This window comes from Melopsittacus undulatus, chromosome 17 (genome assembly GCF_012275295.1).
Source record: "Melopsittacus undulatus isolate bMelUnd1 chromosome 17, bMelUnd1.mat.Z, whole genome shotgun sequence".
Taxonomy (NCBI): Eukaryota; Metazoa; Chordata; class Aves; order Psittaciformes; family Psittaculidae; genus Melopsittacus; species Melopsittacus undulatus.
The window spans coordinates 2,782,616-2,795,763 of NC_047543.1; the positions used below are offsets into that span (position 1 = coordinate 2,782,616).

The window sequence follows — 13,148 nt, forward strand, 5'->3', positions numbered from 1 at the left end:
ACAAAATAGCTCCGTGTCACCCTTCTCCATATGAATAGCTGGTGTCCCTTCAGTGACCTAACCCAAGCCATAGCAGGATTCCCAGTGCTATTTTGGGATGCTGGCACTTGCTGCAGGCTTTAAAGATGAAATGCTCCCTAAGTTAAGTATTTTGGGTTAGCTGCCCATGGTGGCTGTGGGTCTGTGCACACAACCTGGCAGCACTGCAGGAAACAGAGCGGCTTCTTGTCAGATCCACTTCCAAGTGGAACTGTGGGTTGAAGGAGACCCTGACCTAGCTGGGTGTCATAGGAGCAGGTGTAAGCCCTCGGGGTGAGGTTACTCCTGTCTTGTTGGTTTATTTCCCCTGGAACTGCTCCCCTCAATCCCATTCCTGCCTCTATCCCTGCCCATGGCTCCCTCACTGATGGAGCCCCCTCTGATGGTGGGGACAGAGCTTATCTCCGGTGATGCTGAGGGAGGTTTCCTCTAAAGCCCAGGGCTTCCAGGGTTTCCTTTCGGCCCCTTGGTGTGTGATGTGGCAGCAGAGCTGCTCCCGGGGCTCACCCTCTGCCCACCCCATCTTCCAGCCCCTGGGGGATGGAGGCTGCAGGTGATGCTGCTGCTGTGGATGCTGCTGTGGATGCTGTTGTGGATGCTGTTGTGGATGCTGTTGTGGATGCTGCTGTGGGTGCTGCTGTGGATGCTGTTGTGGATGCTGTTGTGGATGCTGTTGTGGATGCTGCTGTGGGTGCTGCTGTGGATGCTGCTGTGGATGCTGCTGTGGGTGCTGCTGTGGATGCTGCTGTGGATGCTGCTGTGGATGCTGCTGCTGTGGATGCTGCTGTGGCTGCTGCTGTGGATGCTGGTGTGGCTGGTGCTGTGGATGGTGCTGTGGATGCTGCTGTGGATGCTGTTGTGGATGCTGCTGTGGCTGCTGCTGTGGATGTTGCTGTGGATGTTGCTGTGGATGCTGCTGTGGATGCTGCTGTGGATGCTGTTGTGGATGCTGTTGTGGATGCTGTTGTGGATGGTTCTGTGGATGCTGTTGTGGATGCTGCTGTGGCTGCTGCTGTGGATGCTGCTGTGGATGCTGTTGTGGATGCTGGTGTGGATGCTGCTGTGGCTGCTGCTGTGGCTGCTGCTGTGGATGCTGCTGTGGATGCTGCTGTGGATGCTGCTGTGGCTGCTGCTGTGGGTGCTGCTGTGGGTGCTGCTGTGGATGCTGCTGTGGATGCTGCTGTGGATGCTGCTGTGGATGGTGCTGTGGATGCTGGTGTGGTTGATGCTGTGGTTGCTGCTGTGGATGCTGCTGTGGATGCTGCTGTGGATGGTGCTGTGGATGCTGCTGTGGATGCTGCTGTGGATGCTGCTGTGGCTGCTGCTGTGGATGCTGCTGTGGATGCTGCTGTGGATGCTGCTGTGGATGCTGCTGTCGATGCTGCTGTGGATGCTGCTGTGGTTGCTGCTTGGCCTCCCGTTTCGGACGCGCTCCCTCAGCCCCGTCCCCCCTTGTCCCCCCCAAAGCACAGCAGAGCCCCCGGGGCCGGGTCTGCTCCTGCGGCCGCCGCCCGGCGCCGCTCTCCGCCCGCCCAGCGCGGCCGCGGGGCCGGATGTGGCGGTGCCGTCGGAGGCGAGGCCGCTGCGCTCTGACAGCCCCGGTCCCAGCGGGGCCGGTGGAGCCAGGAGCGCGGCCGGAGCATGGAAGGTGAGCAACGATCGCACCCGAGCCCCGGTGCTACCGGAGCAGAGACCTCACCGCGTGGTGCCGTTAAACAGGAAACGAGCGGGGCTCTCTCCCCCTCTCGGTTTAATTCCAGCACCACCACAACGCGTAGGGTAAAGTTGGGCTTTAGAGCCTGCTTTATCTGCTGCTCCTAGTGCAGGTTTAACGAATTAAAGGGGGTGTTGGGTTCTTTTTGCTTGTAGAACGTGGAGGTAACGTTCAGAGCCCAAGTTGTGAGTTCATCGTGGGCTGCAGTGTAATCTGATGTGGGAGGAAAGGAGCATCAGCAGAGTTTGTGACAAGCCTGGCAAAGCATCACTCGGTTTGTTGTGTCAGAGTTGGATGGTTTTATTTCAACTCATCACTTGAAGGACTTGAGGTTCTTTTCTGTTTCAGTGACTTGAGGTCTTTGGTTATTGTCAGTTGGATGCAGTGGAAAAAACATGTTCAGCTTTGCTAAAAGCTTTAAAAATGTTTGTATTTAAAGGATTCCTCTCCTAGAATCTGACTGAATCGAGAGATGTGATGTTGTGAAAGGATGGGTCTGGTGCCAGTTGGGCACTTCAAAATGCAGCTTCATCTTCTTGGTCCAGCTGGGTCCACTGTGTGTCTATGGAGAAGGCAGCTCTTTAGGTGTGTTACTGGGGTCTGGTTAGAAAGGGAGCATGTTTCTGCCATTCTAACTGAGGTTATTGAAGTCTCTTTTCTGTGTTCCTGTTTCTTGTATGCTTAAACTTAACATGCAAATAACCCTTCAGGTTTTGGTTCTGTCTATGGGGATTAAGAGGATCAGAGGGTCAGTTAATGTGCCTGACTTGTTACATTAACTTCATCCAGAAGGTGAAAGTGCTGTTCTGTGCATCTACAGTAACTGAGCAGTGTCTCTGTTTCCATGGTCCTGGGGAAACCCGAATTCCACTGGATGAAGGGGAATTCTCTGTTGAGGAATAAAGGACACCACTTTTGCCCTGGGTTGTCAGTGTGAGGAGGCCCTTTGTGATCACTGCCCAGGACACAGGCACCAGCAGCAGAAGCTGTTTGAGACCTGGGGCCAGGAAGCCAAACCCTGTGATCAGCTTGGTCGTATTGAGGGGTTTGCTGCACTGGGATGAAGGTGTTGATCTGGATTAGTTCTTCAGAGTTATTCTGCTTGGTTTAAAGGGCTGCATGATATGATGTGAAAACAAATGTTATCTTTAGTTACTGCTGGTCAGGATTTCTTCCCAAAATGACATGTGCACCTAAAATGCCCTTGTCACTCTGAACATTATAGGGTGCTTAAGAACAGCAAAGTATTAGAGACCATATCAAGAGTTTCTTTGGTCCAGGTGCCTTCTGAAAGCCATTGAGAGTGGAAGTGCTGGAGAAGACCATGCACTGGGGAAGTTTGGTTTTCCCTCTGTGTGTCTCGAAGGTGAAAACCGCATTGGGTGAGAGCAGTTGAGTGCTGCACATCACAAAGGTGCTGGCTCTGCTGGGAGCATTTAGGGGTAAGGCTGGAGGGCAGAGGCCAGGGTTTGGTGTGTGTTTTGCCTTGCTTGTGCCTCTGAAGATGGCACGAACAAGGAAATGAGCTGTGTTTGTTCCACGTGCTGTGCTGGGAGAACTGAGAGCATAGAGGAGTTGAAAAGAAGTCCCCTTCGTGATGCTGTTGGGCTGAAACCTGCAGCTGGCAGTAACAAGGCAACGTTCTGGGTTTCACTTTGGAGGCAAACAGGTAAGGTCAGAGTAATTCAAGGCATCCCTCCTGTTTTGATGGCTGCACTGGTGATGGAGGAGTATCAGTGTTATCCTTTATCTGAAAAACATCCAGTTTGGGGGGGTTAAAATACAGGTGGGTTTTGTTGCTTCTCTTAACTGGTCAAATACCAGGATAAAGTGAGAGTCCAGCTCCGTCTTAATATGCCCCAGTGCTTTCTTAGCAAGCGATTTGAATATCTGTGCTCCCTTTGGCTGCTGGGGGACACAGGATGCCTGAGGATTGCTCTCAAAAGCACACGGACTTTACTTCTGCTTTGTAAATGCACATTGAGCACCAACTGCAGCACTCACAGCACACGTCTGCTTCAGTGCACCCGGGTCAGTGCATCGCTCTGGAGCTCCAGAAGACTTCATGTGTTCTGTAAGTGATCTCCTGCGTGGTTCTCCTCTCAGTGCTGGGTAGGAACATGGTCTTGTACAGTATCAGGGCTGGAAGCTTCCTAGGCCTCCTTCCAGCGTGCTTATGTGACATAGTGAAGGGTCTGGCTTGAAAGGCTTCGTTCAGGAAAGAGACCTGAGCTTGAAGAGTAAAAGACCACGAGGGCTTTAAGAAGCTGCTTGGGACTAATGTAAAGAAAGCAGATTCTGATGGGTGGATGTTGGAGGCTTGGAAGTGATGGAAAGACTGGTTTATTTCTCAACAGAAAGAGATGTCGTATGGCTGTTCTTATCTCATCAAAAGAGGGTTTAGATTGGATATTGGGAAGAAATTCCTCACTGAAAGAGTTGTTAGTGTTGGAACAGGCTGACCAGGGCAGTGATAGAGCCACCATCACTAAAGGGGTTTGAAAGGTGCATAGATGTGGCACCTGGGGACATGGTTTAGTGGTCACTGGGCAGTGCTGAGTTAACGGTTGGACTCAGATGCACCCAAAGGTCTTTTCCAACCTAGACGATTGTGTGACTGTGCTGTCCCACAGCCCATCATGGGCAGGAGCCTTGTACACTCAGTAATAAACCCAGAGAGCATCCCACTGGGAAGCAGATGGGAAGCAGAGGACTGAGCAGCTCCAGCAGTGCTGATCTCTAGCAGGTTGTCCTGCAGCTGCAGGTCAGAGTTGCTCACAGCAGGATGGTGCTGGGCCTGTTTAGGGCACACAGAAGCTTTAACAATGCAGCCTCCTTGGTGGGGTGCCTGTGATGTCCTGGGGAATCCCATGGGTTCTAAACCAATAGAGTTGCATGGGAGCATGTGCAGAACTATCCCCTTTGAATCACCATTGAGGGGCTCTCACTCTGCCTTCCAGGACCTCCTGCAGCCCAGGGCAAGGCAGAATTGCTGTATCCCCCCCCCCTGCCCTGGCTGGCACCTTTTTGGCTCAATTTTGGCTTCGGCCAGTTCAGGATTCTCAGATTTCAGAATCAGCTAAACCCAGCTCCAGTATTCCAGAGAAATGGGAATTGTCTTGCCCAGAGTTAACTGTTTGCACAATTCCAAGGGTTTGGGCCATTGAAATGTCGATATTCTTGCAATGTCAAGTTAAAATCAGTGCTAGAGAGAACTTTGTGCATGTCCTGATGTTTCCCCATCGGTATTCACAGTATAAATTACTCTGTTTGCTGCTTTGGGTCTCACTCCTGCTGGTGCGATGATAAATGAAACAAGGACAAACTAAGAGCCATGGACTCCATCTAATGTGTTGATTTTAAACATACCAATTTAGTAAATATTTGAGCTTTTTGTCGTTCAGTTCCATGCCTATCTTTAGGCCACAAAGCAATGTTCTTAGCTCTAATAAAAGCCACTTGATGAAAAGCTCCCACTCATGCTGTATTTAGTGGAAGGAGAGGAGCTCTCGTTTCGTTTTAGGATACATTTCCTAAGTGCTAATGGCTTAAAGCACTTGTCTCCAGTCAGGAGTTCCACCCTGAAGAGCTCTGGTCATTAACAGTGTTTGGTTTTCCTTGCTGTGCTTTGGTAACAGCCAGATAAGAGCAATGGGACCTACTGCATAGGGTAACCCTGAGGCCCATTACTGAGGGATGGGAGCTGAGTGCTTTCAGTTAGGAAACAATGAACCAAGCAAGGAAAAAACCCTTTGGAGAGTTCTGTTTTGGAGTTTGCCTTTATTTGGTTGGAGGCATCATCCCCTCCTCTGCTGGTGCAGGTTTTGGTCCATCATCCCCTCCTCTGCTGGTGCAGGTTTTGGTCCATCATCCCCTCCTCTGCTGGTGCAGGTTTTGGTCCATCATCCCCTCCTCTGCTGGTGCAGGTTTTGGTCCATCATCCCCTCCTCTGCTGGTGCAGGTTTTGGTCCATCATCCCCTCCCCTGCTCCCAGGCTGCTTTGCTGTAGGTAACAGAGCTTTGTGTTTTGACGTTGCAGAGACCACAGAAATGTTCCATAGGCAGCAGTGGTAAAGAGAGATGGTTCTGGGTAAATGTCAGTGGTGGTTAACACCTCCCAGTCACTGTGAGTGCACTGAGTTATGTAACTGCCAGGCTGGGAGCTGCTGTTTGATATGGTCATAGATGAGAAGAGGTTTTATGGTATAGGAAAACCAGAGGAGAGAAGGGAGGAAGGAAGCAGGGAGCTGTGGCACTGCGAAGAACATCAACCCTTACATCGATGCCACCTCGAGACATCAAGGTGCTGAGTGAAGCCTTCACTGGCCGGGTCAGAGCTGCCTCCAGCTCCCCTCACACCCGGATACAGGCACTGCAGTGGGAGATGGACAGTCCTGCAACCTGTCTTCAGGTGTCCTGAGTGCTCAGAGCTTCTGGAAACCTCCCATGCAGCCCTCAAAGTCCTTCCAAATCCCTATCAGAATCTCCAAGTGGGAATTAGGGATCATGGGAAGCAGGTGTCATGAAGAGAGGTTTTTCCTCTGTGCTGGAAAAGGAATGTAAAACACCTTTGTGCTTTATAGATACTCACTTCCTACAGAGTCTGTACTTGCAGGATGGTACATTGCAAGGGTAAGTTACTCTGTTCTGCAACAGTTCCAAGTTAGAGAATCACATTCAGTCCCTTTTCTGGGCACAAGCCAGTGCTCAAGGTTGCCCAATGAAACAGAACAAGGTATTTATTTCTGGGAAAGTTTTGCTTTTTCACTTTTGCTTTCATTAAAGAAAATGGGAATTTCTGGGATTAGAGCAACAAATGGTTCTGAATATTAAACAAATCTGTGGCTTTTCTGTCTTGTTGCAGGTTCAGAGGCAGGTATGGACCTAAGTAATCCTCAGGAACAGCCGCTGGCTGCAGGTACAGTGCTTCAAGGTATGTTCTTTCACCCTCTCTTGAAGAAACTGAAGTTTATATGGGGGAAAATGTCTCCATTGCAGCTTGTTTCAGTTCCCAGGACACTGAACAGCACCAGGACAAAGGCAGGTGCTGAAGGCAAAGGGGAAATTGCAGAATTGAAATAGAACTGTGGATATTCAATATCATATTGGAAAATGATGCTAAAAGCCAGGGGAGGGGAGGGCTGGAGAGTGGGGAAGGGAATGTTGCAGGAAGTTTGGATTAGGGAAGCGAGGATAATGTGATCCTGTGTGGGAGTTTGTCCATGACTTGGGGGAGCACAACCATGGTAATGCCTCTGCAGGCAGGATACAGGATGAGCAGCACCAGGGACCTGCAGATGCTTTGAGGGGATCACTTGGAAGTGCCCTTGGAGCATCAATAATGAACTGATGTGTTGGGGTGTTTTTCAGGACAGGAGGTTTTGGCAGACTGTGATCTGAGCAAATCCCAGGAAATGGAAAGGGAGGATGATGCAGAGGATATGAAGGAACACAATCAGTCTCATGAAGAAGTAGAAGGTAAAGTGGAGACTGAATTCTGCAAACTAATAGTTGTATTTTGTCTTTTGAATTGTCTGGTCATGCTGTGAGTGATTAGGAAGTTTACCCTGGATCATGACTCTGGGTTTCCTGTATGGCTGTAAAAGGATGTACAATGCAGTTAGAGTGTTTCAATGTGCTCTGGAGGAGGAGTAACTATGTCCCACCAGGGAACCTCACGTGCGTTTCCTAAAGGTCACTTTTACAGGAGCCATGTCCATAGGGTGAGCTGTGTTGAAGCATATAAGTTCTTAACAGTAATTTCCATATGACAAATGCACTTTTTATTAATGATACTGAGCTACTCCAATATCTGAAAAATAACATGATTTTTGTGTTAAAGAAAGGGTAAATTACCTCCAATTCATAGGACAACCCAGCTCTTTAACACTCCAAACTGTGGCTGTAATCCTGTGCTTTAAACTGTGGGTGGACAGAGGGTTGGGCAGTTTACCACGTTGTTTAACTTGAACAGTAAACCCTTCCTATACAGCTCTGAAAGAAGACACAGGTATGAACTAAATATGAAACCAATAGGTACTATTTCTCATTGAAGAGCTCCTACATAAGTGTATATTTATGTGTAGCTTTAAAAACCAGCAGCCCATCTTCATTTAATAGCTAAAAGGTGAAAGAAGCAGCTCCTGGATAGAGCAGTCCTGCAGCCCTCAGGCTTCAGGAGCTGTGCAGGTGACAGATGTAGAGCAAGAGACTTTGAATCCCTTCCTTGAGGTAGAAGCTGCTAAAGTGAAATCACAGCATGAATAAACCTTCCTGCCAGTTAGCTGAGTGTGTTCATCTGTGCCAGTTGTCAACCACAGGCAGTGAAAGATGCTGCCTGGTGGAGGATGTGGTGTCCATATCACGGGGAAAAGGCAGGTTTCAAGTGCTGCATGGCCATGGCACTGTCAGGACAGACGATGGCTGTGGCTTTGGTCAGTTCTGATGTAGCACTATGGAGTTGTCTCTGTCTTAGATGCCTGAGTAGCTTTGAGTTGTGTCCTGCAATGGACATGGGATTACTTTTGTATAACATGAAATGTTCCAGGTTAAACTTTGGTGTTATTAAAGATGACTCTTTCTCTATTAACAAAGTAGAAAACATGAAACCCTCAAGGGAAGTGTTGCACTAGTGAGAGCCCATCAGGAGAGAGAAGTTATCTCCCTTGGGTATCTATGTGTCTAGGTGACCTGCACCAGTGCCTGGCCTTGCTCGGCAGTGGGTGCAGTGGGAGCTCACAGGTTCCTCACCCAGTCTGGCTATGTGACAGGGGGAAATGCCTCCTGTCCCCAGAGCAGCTGCTTCTCAGCAGCACTCCATTTATAGTCAGTGGAGAGCAGCTTAGTGTACAGTCTGCAGTGTGGGATCCAGCTTGGGCAGGTGAGTTCTGCTCTGCTTACCCCAAAAAGAGAAGTTTAACATTTTTATCCACAGAATGTGGATGGGTTTGAGCCTTTTCTACATCCAAGGCACCCGATCTCTCTTTCGGATCCCACAGCACATAAAGTCTTCGCAGCTGTGTTCCAGCTGTTTGTCCATCCCTTATACCATTCCCACTCGCATTCACTCACTTCCTCAGTGTCCCTGCCCTTCCCTGTCCCCTTCCTCCATCCCTAAACTGTGCATGGAGGAAGCCAGGAAAGGGCCAGGAAATTCCAAGAGGAATTGGGATTATTGACCATCCAAGAGGAATTGCTTTAGCTTCTCCCCACCTCCCCACTTCAGGAGCACTGTCTATTCCACTGCACACACAGCATCATGGCATCAAGCAAGTCTCTTTTTCCATTCCTTGGCTGTCTTATGTCACCTTCAGCACCTTTCCTCAGGCTCTTTTCCACACACATATGTCAGGTGCAACGTTGACCCTTGTGGGAGGATGTTGATGCTCTCATGCATCACTCATTGTCCTACATCACTGCTGATCTCTTGCACTCTCTTTGTTCTGGAATGCAAATACTGAGAGTTCACATCTCAAAGATAACACTGTAAATATCCATAAAGCCTCATTTCCCTCTGCTTGTCTCCCTTACCATGAGAGCACTCCTTCCTTATGAAGTGAGTGTGAACCTAGTACCATGGTGCTCAATGCTTTGATTCTCGCTGTAGGGATACAGACACAACTGCTGGGAGGAAGCAGTTGGAATGCACAGAAAAGCTGCAGGATCTCAGTGTGAACTGGCACAAACTGAAATCCATGTAGTGTTTACTCCATTGCTTCACATCCAGCTCTCCACATTCATTCTGATACCGGAAGCACGATGAAGCTGATACCTTTACGTGTGCTGGAGTCCTCGAGGCTGTGTGAGCAGCAGTAGCTGTGACCGGATTCCCAACAAAACCAGGATGATAACATTCCCAGATAGTTTTAGTGTCTACTCAAGAGCAGGAGCAGCTCCATTGGGAGCAGTGGTTGTGGCTCAGTAATCCTCTGTTGTGCTTCTGGATGAGTGGAGCTGCCCAGGTGGGAGTGTGATCCTTCAGGATCACTAACCCTGCTACAGATGAATATGGAGCATTCTCCAGCATCACAGGATACACATCCAGGATGGGTGATTGCTCTTGGGAAATGGATTATGTCCTGTGTGCACCTGAAGTGTCTGTCTCCTACAAGCTCTGCTTGTCCCTTTTCCAGATGGGATCACTAATAGCTCCTAACATGTCAAATTTATAGGGAAGTCTGGGGAAGGTGTTGGTGTGGATCTCATAGATGTTAATCCCGGTATCCATGATCCATCCCTTTTGTGAGTAATCAATTCCACTTCAGCATCCTCGCAGCTCATTGCAGCTGACAGCCTGCAACACTGCAAACCCTTTAATCCCAAATCCCTGCGTGAGCCATGCCCACAGGGTTTGTTCCATCTGCTGAAGGTGAGACCACTGACTAAGAGGGAGATGAAGCATTTGATAACCTGGTTTCCACTGCCTTAATATGTCTGTAACGTGTTTTTCTTCAGCACAATGATGTGTTTTTTCCATGTTTTTCCATTCCTTGGACTATACACTCTTTGTGAAGCTTCCATTATTAATTGCTGATGCTCTAAACACACTGTGAGCCTTATAGAATCATAGAATGGTTTGGGATGGAAGGGACCTTAAGGATCATCTGCTTCCAACCCCTGAGACTTTAAGCAGAAGTTGGAGCCTGGTCATATCTAGATGTTGCCTGACTCTCGCTTGGTGGGTTTTATGCTAAAGCTGCAGAAAGTGGTACCCTGATCCCTTCAAAAGGCTACAGGGATTTCATAAAGGCTCTCGGTAATGTTAGAGGCTTTAACCTGTCCTGCTTTTGAAAGGACTTCACCATGCTGAGTGCTAAGTACAGGGCAAACAATTAGGCAGGAGGCTGGAGTAAGATGTTAATTAAAAGCCTGCTGGAGAACAAGGGGGATGAAGAGAAAGAACCCCCCTCTTTTTGCCTCAGGGGAATGAGGCTGCATGCTGTGGTGCACATGGTGCACGCTTGCCTGCAACCATACAAATACACTGTTCCCATGGTGCTTCCTGTGTCTGGGCTGAGAAGAGGCAAACCCTGAGCCGGAGAGGGGAGGAAGTGCTGAATTTCTCTGGTCTCTTTGTGTGTCCCCAACGCTGATACCTTTGGTGGCCATAGATGAAGCATCTTTCATTTAAAAATGAAAGAAAAAGGCCATGTTCTCCCTATGGGAATCAGAGTCATGTTTAATTGTGTCTAAATCCGTCGAGGCTGCTGATTTTGGGGGGTTCTGGATGTTATTGAGCTTTCCTGGTTGTGAACTAAGAAAGCAATAGGAGCCACATCTGTGGTCTCTGGATGCTGCTGCAGTGAGGTGTGTGAATGGGGAGCTAAAGGCTGAAGGGAGCCAGGAGGGGATGGAAAGCCCTGGCCTCACTGCACTGAGGTTCCAGTGGTGCTGCTCACACACACGCACTTATCTACCCGAGAAGGAAGTGCTGTTTGTTATCAGCTATCACATCTCCCGAGCCCAGATCGAGCCTGGCTGCTCATGGGACTCAGGGCTTATCTCACAACATCAGCACCGTGCTGCAGAAGTTCACTTCATGGGGGATTTCTGTAGTGTGAACACAGGCAAGGAGCCTGTGCTGCTCCACTGGGTCAGGCCTGAGCCCAGGGCTGTGTCTGAGCCTTAGCACCAGCACATCCTCTTAACCTGTGCTGTACCAGCAGCAGGAATGCACCCAGGAACGTTCAGTGACATCAACAGTGGGTTGGCTCACTGCAGCCTTAAGGGACTGACATCAGCTTGGCTGATGGGAAGCCCAGAGCTGATCCAGGAACTCGGATATTCTGATGGCCTTGAAACAGTCAGAAAGATGCAGCTATTTCTTATTGCAATGAACCCATCATGGTCAGCAGAAAGTGGAATTTGCCTGGGAGATATCCTGGAATCCCAGATGGATTTGGGTTGGAAGGGACCTTAAAGCTCATCTGGTTCCAAGCCTTCCCCTCTGCTCTGAGTTTGGGTTGGACATTCCTAAGGGAACACTGAGTGGACACAAGTGCTCCTGGAGAAAAGCAGGCTGAAAGTAAATCACAAGTATTTGGTTATGAAACCCTAAATTTGGAGAGAATGTCCTTGAAATCTCAAATTCAGGTCTGGAAAGTTGGTTATTTATGACAGACAAATAGTTTATACTTGAATCAAATCAATACACTTAGTTTCGTGAAGTTTATATTGTTTGAGGAATTTGAACAGCATCTTAACCAAGCTCTTGTCTTCAGTTAAAACTCCATTGGGATTAATCACAGATTTCCCTGTTCTTCATATTAGACTATGTTTTCTTTTCCTATGATACTGGTTTTAGTATCAAACACAAGAGGATGGTGGATTACAAGCAAAGGCTGAATGAAACTTCAGCCTCTCAGCTTTGCAGCTCATTTGCAGGAGCAGTTGACCAGAGAGGCTCGTGCCTGAGCAGTCACGTTAGTAATAGGTCCCCTGATATAGCTCATGAAGGTGATTATCTGACTGTAACATGTGGCCTTTCTCAGTCTGACTGTTGGGTCCAGATGTTCTCTGATTCAGTGTCTGATTACAGCCTGATGGAACGGTTGTGGTTGTACATGGACTTCAGGAATTGTCATTTTAGAAGTGAGTGTGAGTGTGGTTCTGTTCCCTGGGACAGAAGGGAAGAACTCAGCTGGTTTCATACTGTTACATGTGGCTTTTTAAAGAGGGAGACTGTCAAGCTGTTGAGATTTGAAAGGATGACATTAACAGGTGTCAGAAATGAACCAAGATTCAGCTTTTCCAAAGCAAAACTGGCTGCTGTTGGCCTGGGGATGGGGGGGGCATCCCCCCATCCTCTGTACTCCGGTATAGATGGTTGAGGAAAACCAGCAAGCTGTCGTTGCCTTTTGTAAGTGAAACACCACCCCAAACCACAACCCTGTGGCAGTCTCAGCATGGCACTGACCATACCCAGCCCCTGGTCACGTTGTCTCAGGTGATGGCTTTGTGCCTCCCCAGGTTGTGTAGCATCAGTTAATGCCTTGAGCCTGGGGCTGTGGCTTGTCCTGCTCAGCTCCAGCTTTGCTAGTGCTCCCTTTGGAGAACGTTTCATTTCCCCCTATTTCTGTTAGTAGAATTGTACTTCCTGTAGCAACGTTATGAAAGAAAGTAAAATAATTCCCACTAGATGATTAATAGGCAGAAATTGGGAAGAGATAGGAAATACTGGGTGTGAAATGATAGATTTATATGCATTAAATATGCATAATTACATGAAAAGTCTTTGTCTTTGAATACGATGCTTCAAGAACCAGTTACACAATCCAAGTGTCCTGGCTCACATGAGCTTGGAGCCGATGCATGTTGTTTGGTTATGTCCTATGGAGTTTTGCTTGTAATGAGCTGTACAAGTAGAGAAATTATGGTGTGTTTTAATGCTAGAGAG

The 13,148-nt window shown here is 48.5% G+C and overlaps 1 protein-coding gene across 5 annotated transcripts in view; it reads left to right on the plus strand.

The window, feature by feature from the left end:
• The first annotated feature begins 1,648 nt into the window (after positions 1-1,648).
• IKZF3 (IKAROS family zinc finger 3) overlaps positions 1,649-13,148 on the plus strand; it is a 29,708-nt gene continuing 18,208 nt past the window's right edge. For 3 of the 5 annotated variants that reach the window (XM_034070353.1, XM_034070354.1, XM_034070355.1), the window contains exons 1-3: positions 1,649-1,687; positions 6,618-6,686; positions 7,124-7,231. In XM_034070353.1, coding sequence (XP_033926244.1) covers positions 1,681-1,687; positions 6,618-6,686; positions 7,124-7,231 — 184 coding nt within the window. In that variant the 5' untranslated portion in view covers positions 1,649-1,680. The remainder of the gene's footprint in view (positions 1,688-6,617; positions 6,687-7,123; positions 7,232-13,148) is intronic. The other 2 variants (XM_031044033.2, XM_031044036.2) reach the window with 1 other exon arrangement.